This window comes from Leucoraja erinacea, unplaced genomic scaffold (assembly GCF_028641065.1).
Source record: "Leucoraja erinacea ecotype New England unplaced genomic scaffold, Leri_hhj_1 Leri_610S, whole genome shotgun sequence".
NCBI classification, from domain to species: Eukaryota; Metazoa; Chordata; class Chondrichthyes; order Rajiformes; family Rajidae; genus Leucoraja; species Leucoraja erinaceus.
In genome coordinates, this window is record NW_026576521.1 from 71,124 (window position 1) to 92,195 (window position 21,072).

Sequence of the window (21,072 nt, forward strand, 5' to 3'; positions counted from 1 at the left end):
AATGTGAGAGGGGGCAGGTTTACAATAGTAGTGTCGGGAAAGTTCGTTGCCAGGAGGGCCGTGTGTGGCTGGAACCCGCTGCCCGGAGTGGTGGTGGAGGCAGGTGCGACAGTGGTGTTTAAGCGTCTTTGAGATAAGCGCATGGAAATCTATGGAATGCATGAATATGGACCATGAGCAGGCATAGGTGATTAGTTTTGCTTGGCATCAAGTTCGGCACAGTCAGTTGTACAACGGGAAACATATCACAGTGCATCACAACTACAGGCGCTCAGCTGTTCCACGTTGGAAAAACGCTTTTGTTTTAACCGGTTTCCACAATAGACAAAATATTCCATTCAACCGAATAGTACAAAAATAACAACACATTGTGTAAGTTAACTGACATCTGTATATTGTCACTAGTGTACAGAGAATGCATGGGTAACATCGAACTAGTGTGAACGGGTGATCGATGTTCAGCATGGAGTCGGTGGGAGGAACGGTCTTTTTACAACTGTGACCCCTTGTTCTGGACTTCCCCAACATCGGGAACAATCTTCCTGCATCTAGCCTGTCCCACCCCTTAAGAACTTTGTAAGTTTCTATAAGATCCCCCTTCAATCTTCTAAATTCTAGCGAGTACAAGCCGAGTCTATCCAGTCTTTCTTCATATGAAAGTCCTGACATCCCAGGATGTCTTAACCGGAAAATTGAACTACACTAAACCAAACTCAGGTGAACTTCACAAAATCAATGCAAACTGAAATGTACTAAACTCAATTCAACGCACCCCAACCAAACTCGATTCAATATTCACAGTGTTGAACCCGAGGATTCCTGCTTCATTCACTACCCCTTCCCTCCTTCAACAGCCAACCACGAGGGAATTCAGTTCCTCTCACTAACGGAGTTTCTACTGGCAGGTCGTCCACATGAAACATAAACCCTGACCCTCTGGCCATCTGCGTTATTCCAGTATTCTGTCGCCCGTCCTTCAGAGTTTTGGGAAAACAGTAAAGAATATATTGAACCATAAAAATTTACCATGGCCACCGCCGTTATCATATCCAGACGCCGATTAATAATCTGTGGGAGAAACAGACTGGCATGAATATTTTTTGCGGGATTTAATTCAGAAATGAACATTTTAACTCAGTCTGATGCAGTTTATTTATTAGCTGTGGAATATTGGAGAATGACGCCTCATATGTTCTTCAATTAGTTCCAGAAATGATCCAGCCATTTGCTAATATTTTAGCCGGTTTTGAAAAATAGGACATAATTTTGCACAATTATAATGGTAGGATCTTGGTGGATTTTGAATAAATAAACAGAGCAGGTCAAACGCTGAGCAAGTGAAGTAGCATTTGTGGAGAAATGAAGTCCATGATAGCATGATCTCAGGTCCAGTTGTCTAACCCCAAAGAGTAGGCGTGCAGGTGCAGCAGGCAGTGAAGAAAGCGAATGGAATATTAGCTTTCATAGCAAAAGGATTTGAGTATAGGAGCAGGGATGTTCTACTGCAGTTGTACAGGGTCTTGGTGAGACAACACCTGGAGTATTGCGTACAGTTTTGGTCTCCTAATCTGAGGAAAGACATTCTTGCAAGATAGGAAGTACAGAGAAGGTTCACCAGACTGATTCCTGGGATGTCAGGACTTTCATATGAAGAAAGACTGGATAGACTCGGCTTATACTCGCTAGAATTTAGAAGATTGAGGGGGGATCTTATAGAAACTTACAAAATTCTTAAGAGGTTGGTCAGGCTAGATACAAGAAGATTGTTCCGGATGTTCGGGAAGTCCAGAACAAGGGGTTTAAGGATAAGGGGGAAATCTTTTAGGACCGAGATGAGAAAAGCATTTTGCACACAGAGAGTGGTGAATCTGTGGAATTCTCTGCCACAGAAGGTAGACGAGGCCAGTTCATTGGATATATTTAAAAGGGAGTTAGATGTGGCCCTTGTGGCTAAAGGGATCAGGGGTATGGAGAGAAGGCGGGTACAGGATACTGAGTTGGATGATCAGCCATGATCATATTGAATGGCGATGCAGGCTCGAAGGGCCGAATGGCCTACTCCTGCACCTATTTTCTATGTTTCTATGTTTCTATAAATACATCCCTTAGCCTGGGAATGTATTTTGTAGCCATACTGCATTTTGGTTAGGGTATAATATGTACAGTTCTGGTCACGTGGAATGTGGACGTTTTAGAAAGGGTGCATACGAGGGTTTTCCAGAATTAGTCCACGATTAGTGTGTACTCGCTAAAGGTTAGTAATTTAATCTAATTTAAACTGAAATGAACTTAACAAAACAAAACTAACTTATAATAGGCTAAACTGATCTGCACCACCCTAACATAAACTGCACTAAAGAGAACTGAGCTGCACAAAACTAATCTAAATTAAACGACACTGAACTAATCTAAACTAAACTAAAACAAAGCATCCTAAACTAACCTAGAAAATAGGTGCAGGAGTGCAGGTGCCCTCCCAGGAATCAGTCTGGTGAACCATCTCTGTACTCCCTCTATGGCAAGAATTTTGTACATTTCTATATTCTATCAATCTTCTAAATTCTACCGCGTACAAGCCGAGTCTGTCCAGTCTTTCTTCATATGAGAGTCCTCCCATCCCAGGAATCAGTCTGGTGAACCTTCTCTGTACTCCCTCTATGGCAAGAATGTATTTCCTCAGATTAGGAAACCAAAACGGTACGCAATACTCCAGGTGTGGTCTCACCAACTCACCAAGACCCTGTACAACTGCAGTAGAACCTCCCTGGTCTTATACTCAAATCCCTTTGCTACGCCTCAGCTCACGCTTATCCGACCTAAGCAAACCAAGCCCACACAACCTAACTCAACCTAATTCATCCCATCACCGCAGTGTTTAACCCTAGGAATCGTGATTCATTCTCTGCCCCATCCCTCCATGAACAGCCAACTGTGAGGGAGTTCTGCTCCCCTCAGTGACGGGGCAGGTCGGCGACATGAGTCATTAACCCTGGTCATCTGGCCGCCTTCGTTATTCCAACATTGACTGTCATCTGTTCTTCAGTGTTTTGATAATAAAAGGAAGAATGTGTTGAACCACAATAAACATACCGGAGCTATCGTAGTGATCGGATCCATATGACCCTCCTGTGGGGGGAAAAACAGATTGGTGTGAATAATGTTTGAAGGAACTAATTTAGAAATGAACACTTTAATAGATAGATAGATTGATAGCCTTTAATTTTTTAACTCAGTCGGATGCTGTTTATTTCTTAGTTATTGAATCTTGGGTTATGAGCCCTCGGCAGTCCACCAGCGAGTTCGTGACCGGATCCAGCCATCTATAGTACTAAAAGTCTGAACTTGACCACTTCCCGTTGTACTCAATTTTGATTTTTGAAAAAACGCTGCCACTTCCGGCTGTGATTTTTGGCTATCTTACTCAAAGTCCCATTCAACCGATCAGGACAAGAAGATTCTTCCCATCGATGAAAAATAAAAGAGTTATTAGTGTTTAAAAAATGTTGAGATTCTCTCTGCTGAAGGACACGCCCTTTCCGTAGGGACTATAAAACCCGGATGTGTTGAGTGCCTCAGTCAGTCTCTGCAAGATGTGGGAGCGAGAGGGTCACGTCTCTCAGTCTGAGCTGTGAATAACACTGAACACATGTCTACTAAATTGTCAGTGGTCTTACTGACCTGTCAGTGCCCTTAATGTGGTTTGAAAATGTAGTTTGGAAATGCTAAAGCTGTGTTGCCTTTGGTTTGGAAATGCTAAAGCTGTGTTGCCTTTGATTTGTAAATGCTAAAGCTCTGTTGCCTAATTAAAGTTGACTCGCCTAATTAATGTTGCCTTGCCTAATTAAAGTTGCCTTGCCTAATTAACGTTGCTTGCCTAATTATAGTTGCCTTGCCTAACTAAAGTTGCCTTGCCTAATTAAAGTGGCATTGCCTAATTAAAGTTGCCTAGCCTCGATTTAATTACAAGTCTAATCTTGACCACTTCCTGTTTGCGCTTTATTTCGATATTAGGAAAAACGCTACCACATACGGCTGTGATTTTTGGCCATCTTACTCAGAGCCCCCCTCCGCTAATCAGGTGCCGAGGATTTCTCCCATCGATGAAAAATAAAAAAGTTCTTAGTTTTAAAAAATGGAGATTCTCTCCCCTGTCAATCACGTCATGAAGGCCACTCTGGTGGGAGGGTGTGAGGGACTATAAAACCCAGAAATGTGGGCGTGGCTCAGTCTCTGCACGATACAGGAGTGAGAGGTCACGACTCGCTGTCGTTAGCGGCCTTGCAACCTGCTTCAAATGGTATGAAACCGCCCATGCAGTTGGTGCCCTTGCACCATGCTTGAAATGGAATTTCAAGGAATAGCCGTGAGTCAACTGCCAGCCCACCAGCTGTGGGTGAGTGAGCTGCCAGCTCAACAGGCTTGAGTGACTGAACCGCCAGCCCAATAATTCATTCGGCCCACAATGTCCATACTAGCCCTCTGAAAACCGGTCCCTTCAGGCCACACCACCCATACTAGCGTACTGGAATGCTGATGTATATTCCTAACGGCAGGTCGTCAACATAAAATATTAATTCAGTTTCCCCATGTTTGCCATCATTCCAGCATTTAATTATTTTTATTAAATGCTCGACTTGCTCAGCAGACTGTGGAATCTTTGTCATCACTGCTACGAGATGGCCAAGATACACTTGGAATATTGTGCTTAGCTTTGGTTACCTTGCTTCTGGGAGGATGGAGCTAAGCAAGAATGGGCGCAGAGAAGATGGGCAAGGATGTTGAGAGGACTTGAGGACCTGATATATAGGACATGGTTGGGCAGGATACGACTTTATTTCTTCAAGCTCAAAAAGGTAAAGGTTGATCTGATATAGGCGTGTACAATTGGGAAGGGAATAGATCGGGTGAATATTCAAGACAGTTTATTGTCATGTGTCCCTGATAGGACAATGAAATTCTTGCTTTGCCCCAGCACAACAGAACATAGCAGGGATTTACTCCAAAACACATGAATAAATAAACTGATAAAGTGCAAATAACAGATAATGGGTTATTACTGTTCAGAGTTTTGTCCGAGCCAGGTTTAATAGCCTGATGGCTGTGGGGAAGTAGCTATTCCTGAACCTGGTTGTTGCAGTCTTCAGGCTCCTGTACCTTCTACCTGAAGGTAGCAGGGAGATGAGTGCGTGGCCAGGATGTTGTGGGTCTTTGATGATACTGCCAGCCTTTTTGAGGCAGCGACTGCGATAAATCCCCTCGATGGAAGGAAGGTCAGAGCCGATGATGGACTGGGCAGTGTTTACTACTTTTTGTAGTCTCTTCCTCACCAGGGCGCTCATATTCACAATTTTACCCCAAATATGGTAATCGACAACCAGAGGATATAGGTTTAGGTAGACACAGAGTGCTGGAGGGCCTCAGCGGGTCAGGCCGCATCTCTGGAGAAAAGGAATAGGTGACGTTTCGGAATAAGCATGGAAACAGGCCTTTCGGCCCTTCGAGTCCGTGCCGACCAATGATCTCCCCGTACACTGACACTATCCTACACAATATTGACAATTTACAGTTTCACCGAAGCCAATTCACCCACAAACCCACACGTCTTTGGGACGTGGAGCAAAACCAGGGCACATGGAGTAATCCCTCGTAGTCACAGGGCCAACATACAAACTCTGTAGTGACAGCACCCGATGTTAGGATCAAACCTCTGTTTCTTGGGCTGCGGGGCAGCATCTCAATCGCGACGTCACTGTGCTGCACATGAAGAGAGAAGTAGAATATTTACCATAGCCACCGTGTCCGTATCCACCGTATCCACCGTGTCCACCGTGTCCATACCAGCCACCGTAGCCGTCACCGTAGCCGCCACCGTACCCGCCTCCTGTGGGAGGAACAGACAGGCATAAACATTGTTGGCTGAAACAATTCGGACATAAACGCCACTCAGTCGGTGTGTTTCTCCTTTTAACTGGTGAATCATGTATTATGTCAATTATCTGAACGGTGGCCGATTAGGTAATGGGGAGATGCAACGAGGCCTGGGTGTCATGGTGCACCAGTCATTGAAAGTAGGCATGCAGGTGCAGCAGGCAGTGAAGAAAGCGAATGGTATGGTTGCATTCTTAGGAAAAGGATTTGAGTATAGGAGCAGGGAGGTTCTACTGCAGTTGTACAGGGTCTTGGTGAGACCACACCTGGAGTATTACGTACAGTTTTGGTCTCCTAATCTGAGGAAGGACATTCTTGCCATAGAGGGAGTACAGAGAAGGTTCACCAGACTGATTCCTGGGATGGCAGGACTTTCATATGAAGAAAGACTGGATAGACTCGGCCCTTCGAGTCCGTGCCGACCAATGATCTCCCCGTACACTGGCACTATCCTACACACTACTGACAATTTATAATTTTACCGTAACCAATTCACCCACAAACCTACACGTGTTTTGGACGTGGAGGGACAGCAGGGCTCCAGGAGGGACCTCACGTAGTCACAGGGACAACATACAAATTCTGTATTGGCAGCACCCGAGGTTATGATCAAACCTCTGTTTCTTGGGCTGTGGGGCAGCATATCTACCGCGACGTCATTGTGCGGCCACAAGGGTGAAGGGGAACACTTACCATAGCCTCCGTATCCACCGTATCCACCGTATCCACCCTTTCCGTATCCACCGTATCCACCTTTTCCGTATCCACCGTATCCACCGTATCCGTATCCACCGTATCCACCCTTTCCGTATCCACCGTATCCACCCTTTCCATATCCACCGTATCCACCGTATCCGCCTTTTCCACCGTACCCGCCGTCCCCACCGTACCCGCTATACCAGCCATACCAGGGCCAGCTTCCTGTAGGAGCAACAGCCAGGCATAAACATTGTTGGCTGAAACAATTCGCAAATAAACGTCACACAGTCGTTGTGTTTTTCCTTTTATCTGGTGAATCATGTGTTACGGTGTATTTTCAGTCATAGATTCACAGAGCCAGAAGCGCGGAAACATGCCCTCTGGCCCTACTTGCCCTTGCCGATCAAGGTTTTGAGCTAAGGTAGACAAAAGTGCTGGAGAAACTCAGCTTGTTCAGCAGCATCTATGGAGCGAAGGAAATAGGCAACGTTTCGGGACTTTCATATGAAGAACGACTGGATAGACTCGGCGTGTACTCACTAGAATGTAGAAGATTGAGGGGGGATCTTATAGAAACTTACAACATTCTTAAGGGGTTGGACAGGCTAGATGCAGGAAGATTGTTCCCGATGTTGGGGAAGTCCAGAACAAGGGGTCACACAGTTTAAGGATAAGGGGGAAATCTTTTAGATGAGAAAAACATTTTTCACAGTGGGTGGTGAATCTCTGGAATTCTCTGCCACAGAAGGTAGTTGAGGCCAGTTCATTGGCTATATTTAAGAGGGAAGATTCAAACAAGAGGACATGACTTGAGAATTAAGGGACTAAAGTTTAGGGGTAACATGAGGGGGAACTTCTTTACTCAGAGAGTGGTAGCGGTGTGGAATGAGCTTCCAGTGGAAGTGGTGGAGACAGGTTCGATTTTATCATTTAAAAATAAATTGGATAGGTATATGAACGGGAAAGGAATGGAGTGTTATGGTCTGAATGCAGGTAGATGGGACTAGGGGCGAATAAGTGTTCGGCGCGGACTTGAAGGGCCGAGATGGCCTGTTTCCGTACTGTAATTGTTACATGGTTAATATTGTTTGACTTGGCACGCCAAATTGCCCCAGATGCCTGCATTTGGCCCATTGCTCTCTAATCCCTTCAGTATCAATATATCCTTCCAAATATCATAACTGTTGCGTGACAAACCAGCTGGATACTTAGGATTAGTGATGCAGAATGGAAACAGATCCTCGGGCCACCAAGTCCACGCCGCCCATCGATCACCCGCTCACACTACGTCTATGTTATAATTGACAAGGGGCAATTTACAGAGAATCTATGAACCTACAACCCCGCACGTTGGAATAAATGGAGAATAATTTCAGAAAGATAGGACTTACCATAGCCACCATATCCGTACGATTTTCCTGTTGAGGAAGTAGATTACAATAAGCATTGTTTGTAGGGAGAACGTGCAACACACCGCACAGACAGGTTAGGATCAAACTCGCTGTGAGGCCGCGACGCTACCAGCTGCGACACTGTTAAAAAATCTCTCCTTAAATTAGAAAGAGGGTTTAAACCCGTGTTATTAAAAATCCACACACCAGCATTCTGTTGTTCTAAAATTGAAAGATAAAATGAACGAAATACATTACCTCCGTATACAACTGGATAAGAATCTGTGAAATAAAGAGAATTGTGTTATTATTGTATTTATGAATCTTGTAAATAATCACTATTCAAGCACAAGCCCAATGCTTCACCACATTACCTTTTCCCAATAGATGGATAGGTAGGAAAGACTGACATCCCCACACTGACAGGGAATAACTCCAGCGAGGCTACAGAGAAACTTGCAGTTCATCACTTCATGTGACCCAAATCACTCTTCCTGATCTCATGCAATTGATTCTAGGTGGACCACGTCCTTCTCACTTTCCAATCAATGCCTGCCTAGTACAACAGATTTATTCTACATCTTTGTTTAAGAAAGAACTGCAGACTCTGGAAAAATCGAAGGTGGACAAAAATGCTGGAGAGACTCAGCGGGTGAGACAGCATCTATGGAGCGAAGGAATAGGTGATGTTTCGGGTCGAGACCCTTCTTCAGACTGATATGACGGTGGGCTGTGGGAGAGCTGGGAAGGGGAGGGGAAAGAGGGAGAAAGCAAGGACTATCGGAAATTGAACAAGTCAATGTTCATACCGCTGGGGTGTAAATTCTTAAGCTAAATATGATGTGCTGCACCTCGATTTTGCGACGAGACTCACTCTGGCCATGTTGGAGGCCCAGGACAGAGAGTATGGATTCGGAATGGGAGGGTGAGTTGAAGTGCTGAGCTACCTGGAGATCAGGTTGGTTATTGCGAACTGAGCGGACGGGTTGGGCGAAGCGATCGCCAAACGTCCGCTTGGTCCCACCGATGCAGAGCAGCTGCCAACTAGAGCAGCGAATGCAATAGATGAGATCGGAAGAGGTGCAGGTGAACCTCTGCCGCACCTGGAAAATGTAAGTCATAATTTCTAGGAGCAGAATTAGGGCATTCGACCCATCAAGTCTACTCCGCCATTCATTTCTGACTGATTAATCTTTTCCTGTCGAACCCATTCTCCTGCCCTCGCTCCAAAACTCCTAGCTTCCTTACTAATCAAGAATCTGTCAAGATCCACATTAGAACAATACATTGGCGTAGCCCTCACAGCCGCCTGTCCCCAATAACTCTCATCGACTTCTAAAGAGAAACTGTGGAAAGCATTTCATCAGAATGCATCACAGCTTGGTTTGCGAACAGCTCCATCCAAGACCGGAAGGAATTGCAGAGAATTGTAGACGTAGCCCAGACCATCACACAAACCACCCACGCTTCTATTGACTCAGTTTATACCGCACGCTTCCTCAGCCAGGCCAGCAACATCAGCAAGGACGAGTCGCAACCCGGCCACACTCTCCTCTCCCCTCTCCCTTCGGGAAAGAGGTAGAGAACTGTGAAAAGGCATACCTTCAGATTCGGGGATAGTTTCTTCTCAAAGGTTGCAGGTGGTTGTCGGAGGTTGCAGGTAGTGGAAGCAGGTAGGGAGACTGACAAAAACCTCCGGGAAACGCACGGAGGAGCAGGGAGGTTCTGCTGCAGTTGTACAGGGTCTTGGTGAGACCACACCTGGAGTATTGCGTACAGTTTTGGTCTCCTAATCTGAGGAAGGACATTCTTGCCATAGAGGGAGTACAGAGAATGTTCAACGGACTGATTCCTGGGATGTCAGGACTTTCATATGAGGAAAGACTGGATAGACTCGGCTTGTACTCGCTAGAATTTAGGAGATTGAGGGGGGATCTTATAGAAACTTACAACATTCTTAAGGGGTTGGACATGCTAGATGCAGGAAGATTGTTCCGGATGTTGGGGAAGTCCAGGCCAAGCGGTCACAGCTTAAGGATAAGCGGGACATCTTTAAGGACCGAGATGAGAAAAACATTTTTCACACAGTGAGTGGTGAAACTCTGGAACTCTCAGCCACAGAAGGTAGTTGAGGCCAGTTCATTGGCTATATTTAAGAGCGAGTTAGATGTGGCTCTTGTGGCTAAATGGATCAGGAGATATGGAGTGAATGCACGTACGGGATACTGAGTTGGATGATCAGCCATGATCATATTGAATGGCGGTGCAGGCTGGAAGGGCCGAATGGCCTACTGCTGCACCTATGTTCTATTTTTATGTCTATGAAACAAACTTGGGTGGGGCGCAAAGTCTCCAGAGGTTTCCGTTCATGTTTCCTAAGTGGGACAGGGGCATTGTAACATTCCTACCAACGACCAGAGATCTGTCCTGAAACACTATCTACCTCATTGGCGACCGACTGACTATCTGTGATCAGAATTTGCTGGCTTCATCTTGCTCTGAACGTTGTTCCCTTTACCATGGATCTGTACACTGTGGACGGTTCGTTTGTTACAGTGTATTGTCTTTCCGCTGACTGGTTAGCCCGCAACAAACGCTGCTCACTGTGTCTCGGCACGTGACAATAATCTAAACTCAAACTCAACCTCGGTCACCTTTGATATCCAGGGACCTCCTCAGTCAAAGACTTACCGACGGCGATGGCTGCGACGAGCACGACCAGGAGAAGACAAGGGGCCGACATGTTCGCGGTCAGTTGTCAGACTCGTGGTGATGTGAGCTGTGTAAAGCAAGCCTTTTATGTGCCTGAGAGCCACCTGACCGCAAAGTTGGCTCCATGTGCAACGTGGCATTTGGCAAAAGCAATGATTCATCGCCACTCTAACTTGGGCAGGGATGAGTGAACATGTAACGTACTGGCTGTCAGAGAGATAAGAAAATGCGAACTCTTGTACGGTCGAGCGGATTCAGAATTTATTGGTTTGCTGTCGTTGCCTCTGCATTCTGCAGATAGTTTGGACGTTCTCCCTGTGACCGTGTGGGTTCGCATTCCTCCCAGGCTCCAAAGACGTGGAGATTTTTAGGCCCATTGTCTTCGGTAAAACATATAAACTGTCCCTAGTGTGTATGATAATGTTAATGTAGGGGAATCGCTGGTGGGCCCGGACTCGGTCAACTAAATCAAAGTAAACTAAACTAAACATGACATATATGACCCATCCTGTCGCTGTCCCTTTGGCATGCTACATTCCTACAAGAAATGGGAGATGTTGCCATTCCTAAAGTGTAACAGAGGGACAGAGGGGTCTAGGAATAACTGCGCATAGTTCCCTGAAGGTGGAATCCCATGTTGTGGATAATGAAGTAGATTTTAAAAGTCTACAGAGAGATTTAGGCCATTTGGAAGAGTGGGCTGAAAGATGGCAGATGGAGTTTAGTGCTGATAAGTGTGAGGTGCTACATCTTGGCTGGACAAATCAAAATAGGACGTACATGGTAAATGGTAGCGAATTGAGGAATGCAGTTGAACAGAGGGATCTAGTAATAATTGTGCATTGTTCCCTGAAGGTGGAATCTCATGTAGATAGGGTGGTAAAGAAAGCTTTTGGTGTGCTGGTCTTTATAAATCAGAACATTGAGTATAGAAGTTGGGAAGTAATGTTAAAATTGTACAAGGCATTGGTGAGGCCAATGCTGGAGTATGGTATACAATTCTGGTCGCCAAATTATAGGAAAGATGTCAACAAAATAGAGAGAGTACAGAGGAGATTTACTAGAATGTTGACTGGGTTTCAGCCACGAAGTTACAGAGAATGGTCGAACAAGATAGGTACTTGTTCTTTAGAGCGCAGAGGTTTAAGGGGGGACTTGATAGAGGTCTCTAAAATGATGAGAGGGATCGACAGAGTTGACGTGGATAAGCTTTTTCCATTGAGAGTAGGGTAGATTCAAAGAAGAGGACATGATTTGAGAATTAAGGGACAAAAGTTTAGGGGCAAAATGAGGGGGAACTTCTTTACTCAGAGAGTGGTGGCTGTGTGGAATGAGCTTCCAGTGGAAGTGGGTGGTGGAGGAAGTTTTCGATTTTATCATTTAAAAATAAATTGGATAGGTATATGGACGGGAAAGGAATGGAGGGTTATGGTCTGAGTGCAGGTAGACGGGACTAGGAGAGAGTAAGTGTTCGGCACGGACGAGAAGGGCCGAGATGGCCTGTTTCCGTGCTATAATTGTTATATGGTTACAACATTAGCATGACCTGCACAGTGAATTGAATTGTAGCGAGTGCTTTTGAGCAGTGGGTTCTCCGAATGCAGATACTAACTTCCTTGAAGGTGGTACCACAGGTAAAATAGGGGGGGGGGGGGGGGGGGAGCTGGTCCATACGCCTTTGGAACATTGTCCTTCTTCAGTCAGGGGGTAGAAGTTGGAGGTCATGTTGCAGTTATTTAAGGGGTTGATGAGGACGTAGAGTATTGTGTTCCAAAAGCCTCCATGTCACAGAAAAGGGTCCATTGGGAATGGGTAGAGAAAAGATTTACGAAGATGTTGCCAGGACTCCAGGGCCTGTGCGATCGAGAGAGGTGCAGCAGGCTGGGACAATATTCCTGACATGTGATTTTACAAAGGTGTATTAAGTCATGAAATGAATAGATCTGGTAGACGCACACTCTCTTGCCCAGATTAGTCGGATCGAGTAGCAGACGACATAGGTTTATGGTGAAGGAGAAAAGGTTTAATAATAATCCTAGGGGTAATGTTGTCACACAAAGAGTGGCGGGTGTATGGGACGAGCTGCCAGAGAATGTAGTTGAGACAGGGACTATTCTTGCCATACAGGGTGTACAGAGAAGATTCACCAGACTGATTCCTGAGTTGGCAGGACTTTCATATGAAGAAAGACTGGATAGACTCGGCTTGTACTCGCTAGAATTTAGAAGATTGACGGGGGATCTTATAGAAACTTACAAAATTCATAAGGGGTTGGAAAGGCTAGATGCAGGAGGATTGTTCCCGATGTTGGGGAAGTCCAGAACAAGGGTCATAGTTTAAGGATACGGGGGAAATCTTTTAGGACCGAGATGAGATAAACTTTTTTCACACACAGAGTGTGGTGAATCTCTGGAATTCTCTGCCACAGAGGGTAGTTGAGACCAGTTCGTTGGCTATATTTAAGCGGGAGTTAGATGTGGCCCTTGCGGCTAAAGGTATCAGGGGGTATGGATAGAAGGCAGGTACAGGATACTGAGATGGATCCGGTTTGCACATTGTATGAATCTATGACTGGGTGACTCCTACGCATGTGACTCCTCTCTTCATGCTCACTTGCCCTTGGCACCGTCCACAAGCCACGTTGTTGCCCCAAACTTGGCAAAAGTGGGAGCTTGCAAAGGAACTGGCTGAACATTGTTTTCTCTCTACTTGAGATAATCATCTGAGAACAGTATGCCCCTTATTTCATTTGACATCTTCAAACATTCCATCAGCACTCATGAGCTGTTGCCGATGTGATCTGCTGCAGTCTTTCAGTTTGTAAGGGGGGATATTACTTCAGCATGGTAACATTGATTGCACTAGAAAGGGATTTATCGGGGTTCATCTTGATTGCCCCAGAAAGCAATTTATCATAGAAACACAAAAAACATAGAAAAAAGGTGCAGGAGGAGGCCATTCGTCCGTTCGAGCCAGCACCGCCATTCATTGTGATCATGGCTGATCGTCCCCAATCAATAACCCGTGCCTGCCTTCTCCCCATATCCCTTGATCCCACTAGCCCCTAGAGCTCTATCTAACTCTCTCTTAAATCCATCCAGTGATTTGGCCTCCACTGCCGTCTGTGGCAGGGAATTCCATAAATTCACAACTCTGTGTGAAAACGTTTCTCCTCAACTCAATCCCAAATGGCCACAGATTCACAACAGTCTGGGTGGAAACGTTTCTCCTCATCTCAGTCCCAAATGGCCACAGATTCTCAACACACTGGGTGGAAACGTTTCTCGTTATCTCTGTCCCAAATGGTCACAGATTCACAACTCTCTGGGTGGAAATGTTTCTCCTCATCTCAGTCTTAAATGGCCGCCCCTTTATTCTAAGACTGTGGCCCCTGGCTCTGGACTCGCCCAACATTGGGACCATTTTTCCCTGCATCTAGCTTGTCCAGTCACTTTATAATTTTATATGTTTCCATAAGACCCCCGGGGTACATCACATCTTGGTTTGGCAACCGCTCCATCCAAGACAGCAAGAAATTGGAGAGAATTGTGGACGCTGCCCAGACCATCACATAAACCAACTTCCATTCTATTGACTCCAGATACATTTCACACAGCCCCAGCAAGGCCACAGTTCTAATCAAGGACCACAGTCAACCCGGGCACTCCCTTTTCTATCCTCTTCTATCTGACGAGATATATTGAAGTGTGAAAACGCACACCTCTTCGGCCCATAATGTCCTTACCGGGCATGATGAAGCAAAACTAACCACATCGAAAGCCCCTATCCCACTTAGGCGACCTAAACAGCCACCTCTGGTGACCTTGCCCGCCACCCAAGGTTTCCATGAGGTCACCGGAGGTTTTGGTCACTCTCCCTAATGGTCTAAAGTGGTTCCCGCGTGGTCGAGGTTGCTGCTATTTTTTCATCATGATTAAAACCGGCCTCGACTAAAAATAAGTTGCCGTTTTAAAAATCGATATTTTTTTAGTCGCAGGTCTAGTTGAAGCCGGTTGCGACGCTAGTCGAAGGTAGTCGAGGGAGGTCCCTTGAATGTCCCTCCAATCCCTGCAGACACATGGGTCATATAATCATAGTGTCATGAAATACAGCATGAAAGATGCCGTTGGGACAATTTGGCCATTCCGACCAACGTGCCAAATATACATTATTTCCACCTGCCTGTGTTTGGCCAATATCCCACTAAACCTATCGTATCCATGTGACTATATACGTGTTTGCTTAAACACCATTGCAGGTAGCTCGGCCCCAGCTCGCCTCGACGCTGCAGTTGGACCGCTGGACCGCGGGAGAAGAACAAAGGGAAGAGATAAGACTTTGCCTTCCATCACAGTGAGGAGTTGTTGGAGATTCACTGTGATGGATGTTTGTGTAAACTGTGTTAAGTGTGTGTCTTGGGTTTGTTGGTAATGTAAAACACTGTAGAAATGAAATTTCGTTCAAAGCTAGGTTTGAATGACAGTAAATAGCTTTCCATTCCATTCCATTCCATATCACCCCTCGTCGCCCTGCGCTCCGCGGAATCAAATCCTAGCCTGTTCACCATCTCCCTGCAGCTCAGGAACCTTGCGTCCTGGCAACCTCCTTGTAAATCTTCTCTGCACCCTTTCCAGCGAAATAACATGTTTCCTCCAAATGTGTGGTTGTATAAAAGCCTCTAAAACTCTACCATTGTATCTGGCTTCACGGCTCCATACAGGCACCCGCCATCCTCTGTATAAAAAAACTTGCAGCGCTCATCTAATTTACGCTGTACCCCTCTTACCTTTAAGCTATGCCCTCTACATAGAAACATAGAAAATAGGCGCAGGAGTAGGCCATTCGGCCCTTCGAACCTGCACCGCCATTCAATATGATCATGGCTGTTCATCCAACTCAGTATCCCATACCTGCCTTCTCTCGATACCCCCTGATCCCTTTAGCCACAAGGGCCACATCTAACTCCCTCTTAAATATAGTCAATGAAATGGCCTCAACTACCTTCTGTGGCAGATAATTCCACAGATTCACCACTCTCTGTGTAAAAATTGATTTTCTCATCTCGGTCCTAAACGATTTTCCCTGTATCCTTAAACAGTGAGCCCTTGTTCTGGACTTCCCCAACATCGGGAATAATCTTCCTGCATCTAGCCTGTCCAACCACTTAATACATTTGTAAGTTTCTATAAGATCCCCCCTCAATCTTCTAAATTCTAGCGAGTACAAGCCGAGTCTATCCAGTCTTTCTTCATATGAAAGTCCTCTAATCTGTAAAAACATTTACCCTGGGGGAAAACAAAATTCTGACACTACCACATATGTGCCTTTCATAAATTTAAATACTTCTATTATGTCTCCGCTCAACTTCCGGCGATTCAGAGAAATTAATCAAAAGTTTGTCCAACCTCTGCTTGTATCTCATACCCTCTCACCCGGGAAATTTCAAAGTCAATTTATTCAGCAAGAAAGGTTACCCAAGATGGACAGAAAATGCTGGCGTAACTGAGCGGGACAGGCAGCATCTACAGGTAGAAGGCACGAATGAGGTTTTGGCTCGAAATCCTTCTTCAGCCTGAGCTTAATCTGAAGAAGGGAATCGACCCGAAACGGCCCCCATTCCATCTATCCAGAGATGTCGCGTGTCCCGCTGAGTTATTCCAGCATTTGTGTAAATTTCCGATGTAATTCAGCATCTGCAATTCCTTCCTACTCATGAAAGACTACCCATCCCATTTTAGGAAACGATGAATGGAATTGTCCTCCTTGCAACGAGCTGTCTCAGTAAATCTTCTTAATTCACTATGGTTAAAATGGATTAGTCATTGTAATCTTAGCCCCCCTTCGGTCATGGCTGGCCATGGGTGTCTCATAGTTGCTACTCCCTATGTGGAGGACGCATGTGCGTGACTTTGTTTAACGATCCTAGACAGATCTGTGTCAGGATCGCGTGGTATGGAGTCCATGAAGATCGCAGACCCTTTTCTGCTGCAGCCTTCATCCGCCTTCCTAGCCGTTGTACTAGACGCTCTACTAAGGTTTTCCGCCTGTTCGCCCGTTTAAGGTGTTGGTTCGATTACTTTATGTCAGAGCCCTTCCCGTCAACCTTGCCGCCATGGGTGGCGTTACCTGGAGCATAGTTCCAGACGGCAGCGCGCTCAGGATCTCAGGTCCACACAAGCTCCTCCATCATAATAGGGTGACAATCCGCGGAGAAGAATTTATATGTCATAAACAAATGTAAAGTATAGTTTAGTTTGGAGATACAGCGCGGAAACAGGCTCTTGTGGTCACCGAGTTGGTGCCAAACAGCGATCCGCGCACAGTCACACTATCCGACACACACAAGGAACAAGGACCAGTCACACCCCGCTATCGTGAACGTATTAGTATTGTCTTTATTAAAAACGCCTTTGGTTTGGAAATGCTAAAGCTGTGTTGCCTTTGGTTTGTAAATGCTAAAGCTCAGTTGCCTAATTAAAGTTGACTCGCCTAATTAATGTTGCCTTGCCTAATTAAAGTTGCCTTGCCTAATTAAAGTTGCCTTGCCTAATTGATGACAAATATGACATTGATGAGAAATATGCATCTGACCCAGACCAGACCCTACCTCGGCGTTTTTATCACAACACCCTTATCTGATATGTTCCGCACAAACTTCCTGCCTCTGGTTGAGAAAGCTGAACGAGATTTTGACCGCTGGTCAGTTTTACCGCTATCCCTCGTGGGCCGGATACATCTGGTCAAGATGGTCGTCCTACCCAAATTCCTGTATCTTTTCCAGCACGTCCCTATACTTATCACTAAATCTTTTTTTGATAAATTAGAAAGGACAATATCTAAATTTTTATGGGGTAGCAAACCGGCTAGTATCCGAAAGGCGATACTGCAGTCTCCTAAGAGTGACGGCGGTTTGGCACTTCCTGACTTTAGGCGATACTATTGGGCAGCTAACTTGCAAAAACTCCTGTATTGGATGAATGATGATTGCGACCACCTACCGACCTGGGTACACATGGAAAAGGCGAGTTCACATCTCCCGTTGCGGTCTGTCCTATGCTCCCAACTCACCCTTCCTATAACATCTGTGGGTGCAGGCCCAATTGCGTCCCTCTCGCTCAAGATATGGAGTCAACTCAGGAAAAACTTCGGTTTACAAGGCCCTTCCATCTTGACCCCACTGCTTAAAAACCACATCTTTAAACCTTCAAGTACAGACCACGCATTCAAAACCTGGCATAGCAACGGTATCAGTAGTATCAAAAACCTATACAAGGATGGCATATTTTCGTCTTTTGCGGAGCTTTCGTCCAACTATAGCCTCCCAAACTCCCACCTTTTTCGTTTTTTCCAGATTAGGGATTTTGTGAAGAAGACATTCCCCCATTTCCCAAATCGCCCCCCTGAAACCCTGACCGATACCATCTTAGCTCTAGATCTCAACCGTAAGAAATGCATCTCTGTTTTGTATAACTTGTTAGGGTCGGTTATATTGAAACCTCATATCTCATTAAAAGCTGCTTGGGAGGGTGAGCTGAATACGAAACTAACAGACCAGCAATGGGACTCTGCCTTGGATTTGATCCATTCTTCCTCCATATGTGCCCGTCACGGCCTAATCCAATGCAAAGTCCTTCACAAAGTCCACTACACAAATGCAAGATTATCTAGAATTTACCCCGCTGTTAGGGACACCTGCAACAGATGCAATCAATCCTCTGCCAACCATAGCCATATGTTTTGGTCTTGCCCTAAGCTAGCAGCCTTTTGGAGGAGTGCTTTCGACTTGATAAGCAGAGCCTACGGCCAGACTATTCCTCAAAACCCACTGTCAGCCATTTTCGGTACCCCTCCCAACACCAACCTCTCTGTTGCGGTGAAACGGGTTCTAGCTTTTACAACCTTGTTAGCCCGGAGACTGATCTTGCTTAACTGGAGGCTCACCTGTCCCCCGACACACACCCGCTGGATTAAGGAGGTGCTTTACAATTTAAAGCTTGGAAAACTTAGGTTCTCTCTCAAAGGCTCTACCAAGACATTCCTAGATACATGGAACCCTTTCTTGGAACTTGTTAACTCTCTCAACTTGTCCCCGGACTCGGAAGAGGACTGAGTGCTCTCCACCATTGTTCTGCTCTACTGCAGCTGCTCTCCCCTTAAACCCTCCCCCCTCCCCACACTTATTTATTTAATTACTTACTTATTTACTGTTATTAATGACCCACTTTTTTTTTTTTTAGTACTTTTTGTTTCGTTTATCTTACCATATTTGTGTGGATGTGTATGTATGTGAGTGTTGTTTGTCCCCTTGGTACCGACCTGATTCGGGTGGGTTGAAGGTGGGTAAGGGTAAGGGCTTTGAGGGTCGCTTACATACTGTTGCACAATTATGCCTTGACTGTCACTGTCTGTTATCATTGTATGTATGCAAATTGCTGTGAAATTCAAATACAAATATTTAAATCAAAAACGTATTTAGAGACATAGCGTGGAAATAGGCCCTTCGGCCCACAGAGCCCACGTCGACCAGCGATGCATCCATAGACTATCCTACCTATAAACCTGTCCTATCTGCCGCAACTCCACCGTGTAACTGAAGGTATTCTAAATTACACAGGTGTAAGTAACTGCCTTGCCTATGTTTCATTCTACTTCAGTCCTTTGCAAACACCTGTTTTCAATATTAGCGTGAGAAACTATTCCAAACAATACCTACTGGAGCAGGTCACTGGTCGGAAAGGTCACCTTATCTGATAAACAGCAATTGCCAAATTCTCTATTAAGAAAGCGATAAAAGTTTGTAAAATGTTGGCTATGGCAACGCGGCAAAACGTTCGCAAGTGGTGTAAACATTCCAGCTCTCAGTGCAGGAGGGAGAGCAGGAGGAGCAGTCCATGTATCGGAAGACCTCACTCACCCACCCCGTTCTTTCTTTTTTCCCTGAACCCTTTCCGAGAATGGTACAGAGTTTAAAAACGAGCTGCACCAGACTCAGGAACAGCTTCTTCCCACCTGTTATCAGGTTTGTGAACGGCCCGTACATAAGCTCGGGTCATGTCCGATACACCTCTACCACTTTGAGGATATTGGACTTTGTGTATGGTCCACACATTAGCAAGGGCACTGTCCAATTCACCTCTACTCCATTGCAGACATTGGACTTTGTCTATGCAAACCGATAACCATATAATATAACCATATAACAATTACAGCACGGAAACAGGCCATCTCGACCCTTCTAGTCCGTGCCGAACACATATTCTCCCCTAGTCCCATACACCTGCGCTCAGACCATAACCTTTCATTCCCTTCCCGTCATATAACTATCCAATTTATTTTTAAATGATAAAAACGAACCTGCCTCCACCACCTTCACTGGAAGCTCATTCCACACAGCCACCACTCTCTGAGTAAAGATGTTCCCCCTCATGTTACCCCTAAACTTCAGTCCCTTAATTCTCAAGTCATGTCCCCTTGTTTGAATCTTCCCTACTCTCAGTGGGAAAAGCTTTTCCACGTCAACTCTGTCTATCCCTCTCATCATTTTAAAGACCTCTATCAAGTCCCCCCTTAACCTTCTGCGCTCCAAAGAATAAAGACCTAACTTGTTAAACCTTTCTCTGTAACTTAGTTGCTGAAACCCAGGCAACATTCTAGTAAATCTCCTCTGTACTCTCTCTATTTTATTGACATCCTTCCTATAATTAGGCGACCAAAATTGTACACCATACTCCAGAATTGGCCTCACCAATGCCCTGTACAATTTTAACATTACATCCCAACTTCTATACTCAATGCTCTGATTTATAAAGGCCAGCACACCAAAAGCTTTCTTTACCACCCTATCTACATGAGATTCCACTTTCAGGGAACTGTGCACAGTTATTCCCAGATCCCTCTGTTCACCTACATTCTTCAATTCCCTACCATTTACCATGTACGTCCTATTTTGATTTGTCCTGCCAAGATGTAGCACCTCACACTTATCAGCATTAAACTCCATCTGCCATCTTTCAGCCCACTCTTCCAACTGGCATAAATCTCTCTGTAGACTTTGGAACTCTACTTCATTACCCACAACCCCACCTATCTTAGTATCATCTGCATACTTACTAATCCAATTTACCACACCATCATCCAGATCATTGATGTACATGACAAACAACAAAGGACCCAACACAGATCCCTGTGGCACCCCACTCGTCACTGGCCTCCAACCTGCCAAACAACCATCCACCATTACTCTCTGGCATCTCCCATTCAGCCACTGTTGAATCCATCTTGCTACTCCATCATTAATACCCAACCATTGAACCTTCTTAGCCAACCTTCCATGAGGAACTTG

At 45.4% G+C, this 21,072-nt stretch overlaps 1 protein-coding gene across 1 annotated transcript; it reads right to left on the bottom strand.

The window, feature by feature from the left end:
- Nucleotides 1-1,026: 1,026 nt before the first annotated feature.
- Nucleotides 1,027-10,785, bottom strand: LOC129694301 (keratin-associated protein 19-2-like). Its single transcript, XM_055631010.1, has 7 exons — nt 10,710-10,785; nt 8,277-8,300; nt 8,019-8,045; nt 6,622-6,849; nt 5,786-5,881; nt 3,091-3,126; nt 1,027-1,068 (listed from the first exon to the last, which is right to left on the bottom strand). The coding sequence occupies exons 1-7, from the start codon at nt 10,759-10,761 to the stop codon at nt 1,061-1,063; spliced, it is 471 nt and encodes a 156-aa protein (XP_055486985.1). The 5' UTR covers nt 10,762-10,785; the 3' UTR covers nt 1,027-1,060.
- Between the last annotated feature and the right edge of the window lie 10,287 nt (nt 10,786-21,072).

What these genes read in the sequence shown, in the direction of transcription:
- LOC129694301 (XM_055631010.1), bottom strand. Translation starts at nt 10,761, where the DNA reads ATGTCGGCCCCTTGTCTTCTCCTGGTCGTGCTCGTCGCAGCCATCGCC. An exon ending in CGTCGCAGCCATCGCCGTCG is followed by an intron (nt 8,301 to 10,709) that starts GTAAGTCTTTGA and finishes TTTATTTCACAG; the next exon opens with ATTCTTATCCAGTTGTATAC. An exon ending in CGGTGGATACGGAGGCTATG is followed by an intron (nt 5,882 to 6,621) that starts GTAAGTGTTCCC and finishes TTCCTCCCACAG; the next exon opens with GAGGCGGGTACGGTGGCGGC.